We start from the raw sequence: 4,857 nt of genomic DNA on the forward strand, positions 1-4,857 counted from the left end.
TATCAGAGCTTCTGAAGCAATATCAATACTAATTTGTTTGCGTGCACCATAGAGGATAAATCATTTGTCAGTGGGGGCATTACTTAAATGCACACGGGCCAACTATTTTTACTTAAAAAAAAACAGAAAAAAGCGAAACCTAATAGTAATACCGACTAGAACATGACCCACAAGTGCAGTCAAGGTGCTCAAAAGGCGCCACTTTTGAATAGTACATTCAAATGCACAAATATGAAGTTAACTAGACAATCAACAAAATAATAGATAACATATGAAACCAACAGTAAAATTAACCTTATCTTAAACAACATTTCTATAACAAACAAACAAACACGTTTTCAGGAACCATCAAACACATTTATTCTTACCCAATTTCATGAATCATAAAAAATTTACCAACAAGCCAAGCCCAGTCCAAAATACACTTTTATCACAAAAGAATATTATTAAAAGAAACCAATAGACATACAAGTATAGTCTACGTATTGTAATCAGCAAACATAAAATAATATCAATGAAATCAAATCCTAAGTCATACATACTAAGATCTCTTCGCCAAATATCCAATAAGAATCGCCAATATAAACATGATCACTACGGTAGTGACTGACAAACCCGATCTACTTTTTCCCAGCTGTTTCTTCAAAACATCCTAAATTGGAAAAATGCAAAATGCACCATTCTAATTAATCATAAAATTAAAATGATATCAAAAATTCACAAATGGTTTAATGTTATCTAAAATTAAACCCACCCGTTATGAAGCGCACAAAATTGCCTGTAGAAATAACAATAAAGTAAACTTAAAAGTAAATTATTTACAAAAATAAACTGTACCACTTGTGTTCTCAGCTTCTGATTTTGTTCATTGGCATGTCTCTTCTCATCAGTCAACCTTGAAATCAGTGATTTCACCTGTTGCTCGAAAAAAAAAAAAAAAAAAAGTAATTTAGAAGAACAATATAATCAAAACTATTTTAAAAGTACCATATTTCTCTAATGAAATTGCATGCCATATTTACATCAATTTACGGAGGTGAAAAGAAAAGGTAAATTCTTGTGTAGGTGAAAAGAAGTTTTCTAGCTTACCAGATTTGATTAGCATCATGTATTAAAATAAAGAGCGAATTTCATGTATACCCCTCAAAAATCTCAAAATTACATATTTCCCCTCTAAAATTCATAATAACATATTTACAACAACAACAAAGCCTTTAGTCCCAATTCATAATATCATATTTACTCTTCTAAATTTCAAAAACTCACAAATTTACCCAATTTATTGACTTTTCTATTAAAACTCATTTTAATTTTTAAAATGACCATTTCACCCTTTATTAAAAAAATAAAAGGTTTGAGCAAATCACCTCTGAGCTTTCCTGTCTTGATGTTTCTTCATGTGATCTCAAACCCTAAAAGCAGACACGAGGAAGATTTTTTTTTTCAGATAGGATAAAAACTTCAAACAATGCTAAAGGATAAAGGTACGTACCGACGCAACATCAAACAATGCGGATTGACGTGCTTCATCTTCAGCAAAAGACGACCTTGGTGTCAAGTCTTCCTCAGCCTCTTCTGGTACAGGTGACGGTGGATTTGCTTGTATGTAAATCACTCTTAGTTTGAACTCCTCTACAGCCTTATCCAATCCCTTGTTAAACTATGATATTATGGAAAGAAGTCAAAACTTGTCCGAGAAAGATTTAACAAAAAAAAATGTAAATTAAATCAATTTTGTCCTTTTAAACTTGAAACAAGAAATATTGTACTTGGAATATACCCAAAATCTTTACAAGAAAAAGGAACCTAGTAATTACATCAACTTGTGAAAATAAAAATCTTAATGACTGAGAAAATTTCACTCCTGCCTCTCATGATTCTATTCTATAATACCATATTAAAATATTAATTAAAACCAAGGAAAACAAATTTAGATGCCGATTATGGAATTAGTACCAAGTGGTCCCAAAATGATTTGTTTGAGTTAATATGAACAAAACCAAGATGATATAGTCATGCATTTGACATATAGCTATTATAATGATGAGTAGAACTAGGGTGTTCTTAAGCTCACCAAAGTGTTTGGTGAACTTAACTCCAAAACCCATCAAATCGGTTTCAAATGATGAATCCGAACCGTTAAAATCCGCCTACCTTACGAGTGATGCGTCAACATGTGAAAATTTTAAACATTTGAATTAATTTAGTATAAAGTAAAGCGGTCAAAAAACGTTCAAGAAATGAATGCACTAAAATTAATTTATTAACCTTCTAATTTTGACCGATTGACTTTATACTAAATTAATTCGAATGTTTAAAATTTTCACATATAGACGCATCACTCGTAAGGTAGGCGGGTTCCAACGGTTCGGATTCGTCATTTGAAACCGATTTGATGGGTTTTGGAGTTAAGCTCACCAAACACTTTGGTGAGCTTAAGAACACCCTAGTTCTACTCTATAATGATTCTCTTATTCAAATCTACCTCAAAGTGTTGTGTTGTCTGTGCTACTCGAAACTACTCTAAACTTGGATGTAAAAAAAAAATATATATATATATATATAATTGATATGAGTAGGGTTACGGTACTATTCATAGTGCACACCAGCCGGTACTACGGACATGTATCTTTATTTATAAAGTCCAATAGCCGATACAAACCGTTAAACATGATCTCCATATGAAAATGTACCTGGAGACTAGATTTTACATGTTTTAGAACTTTTTTACTATTTTTTTAGATATGTAGAATTTCACTACTCTCGAATGGTCCAGAATATTTAAATCAAGCAATTTTCTACCTATTTAAAAATATACTAAAAATTATAAACTTTGGCATATAAGTATATTCAATGGTGGAGTAATGTACAAAGAATGGGGGTCAATTGACCCCCATTTATTTTCAAAAAATAATATTTATGCCTTATTTGCTATAAAATTTAGAGTAAAACGCTATGGGTAGTGTAAAATTGACCCTTATTCGCAGTATGAAAATTTTATATGAAGATTACATTGGGCGGTTTGGATAGACTATTTAAACTTTGAAAACCGAGATATGGATACATAGTACGGACCGATGTGCGCTATGCATAGTACAATAGCATCACTTAATTTGTATAAATCACAGCTGTTATGCATAGAAAAAATTCAGGATTTACCGTATCAGATACAATGTCCTTGGTGGCGGTTCCTTCTTCGACGACAACACTCTGCACCAAAAACTTATCTTTGCAATGGTAATCTTGAGGAATTTCCTTTGGGGCCAGCATTGTCACTAGAAGTTTATTTTTTAAAAGTAAGAACTCAAGCATAAAATGCACTGAAATAATTATCTAATTATTGAAGAAAATTATATCATACCTGTGACGTTGCATGTACTGCCAGGCTGGACAACACCAGTATTGGGCCGGACCGAATATTTTTTTGGATTTGTAGTTTTAACCTAACACATAGCACAACTGTTAAGTATGAATACTAACCAACATTATATGTACATTACTGTATTAGGTACAGCCAATTTTAGGTCAGTACCAGACCACAACAACTTTTTTCCTTCTTTCGAGCTCATGTATATTTGAGACCATATAACAACAACCACCATAAAGAAGGCTAAGATCACTTCCTATTGGGCATATAGCTAGCTTATCTATCAATTTTGTTTTTACAATTTGGGTGTCATTAGTTCATCCATGAAACACCATTCGTAACAGAATGAGAAATTTTCTAATTGGATAAATGGAAAATCATGCATGAAAGTATGTAACCTTCCTGATTTCATAAGCATGAAATCATATATAAATATATAACATCTAATGTACTGTGTATTTAAGATTTATTTATGATAATTGTGAAGATTGTCAACCTAAATCCATTGTCAAGTAATTCTAACCCTAACAAAAGTGCCATTCAGTGTACTTACACTGAACCATATTATGTTGATCAGAAGGTCTATTGAATTTGATCTTACAAATTAAACTATATAACTTCTTTTCAGACAACAATGGACAAATCATGAGATTAGGATATTGATATTCCACAAAATATCTCATCAATAAAACTAGAAGATGTTATATCTTCCATAATATTTTTTTGGCCTGAGAATAATGAAATTTTGTATTACTTGTAATTAACAAAATAGCTTATTAACCAACTTTCACAGAAGAAGAAAAAAAGAAGAATCACCTTGAAGGCCACATGCTTATCAGTCTTGTTAGTGAGTTGCATATAACACGAGTTTTGTTTGTGGAGCTCAACTTTCCGGACAAAAAAAAAATAAAAAAATACATGTAAATAAAACAAATTGATAATCATCCCATTCCAAGTACGAGTACAATTTTTAAAATAATCATACTAAAAGTAGGAAATTATGGAGAAGCAGACTTGGACTAAAATATTTCTTGGTTAACCGATTTAATTGATTTCAGTAGCGCAGCATAACCAATTATCCCCTTGGAATTGACACGATAAAACCCTAATCAGAGAATATCTCAGTTGACCAAATGGTAATTGTACGATCCCTCGAACTCCAATGAAGGGGTAAGGTTACCGTCGCTTAAACCCGATCCACAGAAAGAAAGAGAAAAATGAATTTCAGATCCAAGTGAGGAAAGAAAAATGAAATTGCATGAAACTGGACTTACATGGCATTTTAAGCTCGGAAGGCTGGACCTTGAGAAGTGTGTTGCTCATCGTGGTTGACGACCGTCGGACTCGGTAAGCCAAGATATAACTCTACAGAATCTTTTTTTATCTTATGATTTTGTTTTTGCGATCTTTAATCGAGAGTTGTTGAGAGAGAATAGGAGGGAAGGGAAGGGAAGGGAAGGGAAGGCGACGAAAGGAGGAAGGAATCGGTT

At 32.3% G+C, this 4,857-nt stretch overlaps 1 protein-coding gene across 1 annotated transcript; it reads right to left on the minus strand.

Annotated features, from left to right (window-relative positions):
- Positions 1–335: 335 nt before the first annotated feature.
- On the minus strand, positions 336–4,857 carry LOC144571114 (vesicle-associated protein 1-3-like). Its single transcript, XM_078320472.1, has 8 exons — positions 4,642–4,857; positions 4,184–4,254; positions 3,362–3,443; positions 3,160–3,275; positions 1,493–1,660; positions 1,368–1,412; positions 838–915; positions 336–652 (listed from the first exon to the last, which is right to left on the minus strand). The coding sequence occupies exons 1-8, from the start codon at positions 4,688–4,690 to the stop codon at positions 542–544; spliced, it is 720 nt and encodes a 239-aa protein (XP_078176598.1). The 5' UTR covers positions 4,691–4,857; the 3' UTR covers positions 336–541.

Source organism: Carex rostrata, chromosome 2 (assembly GCF_964058835.1).
Source record: "Carex rostrata chromosome 2, lpCarRost1.2, whole genome shotgun sequence".
NCBI classification, from domain to species: Eukaryota; Viridiplantae; Streptophyta; class Magnoliopsida; order Poales; family Cyperaceae; genus Carex; species Carex rostrata.

Coding starts and splice junctions, on each gene's coding strand:
- LOC144571114 (XM_078320472.1), bottom strand. CDS start 4,690: ATGAGCAACACACTTCTCAAGGTCCAGCCTTCCGAGCTTAAAATGCCA. Junction 4,255..4,641: donor TTCCGAGCTTAAAATGCCAT/GTAAGTCCAGTT, acceptor TTGTCCGGAAAG/TTGAGCTCCACAAACAAAAC. Junction 1,661..3,159: donor AGGACATTGTATCTGATACG/GTAAATCCTGAA, acceptor ATAATATCATAG/TTTAACAAGGGATTGGATAA.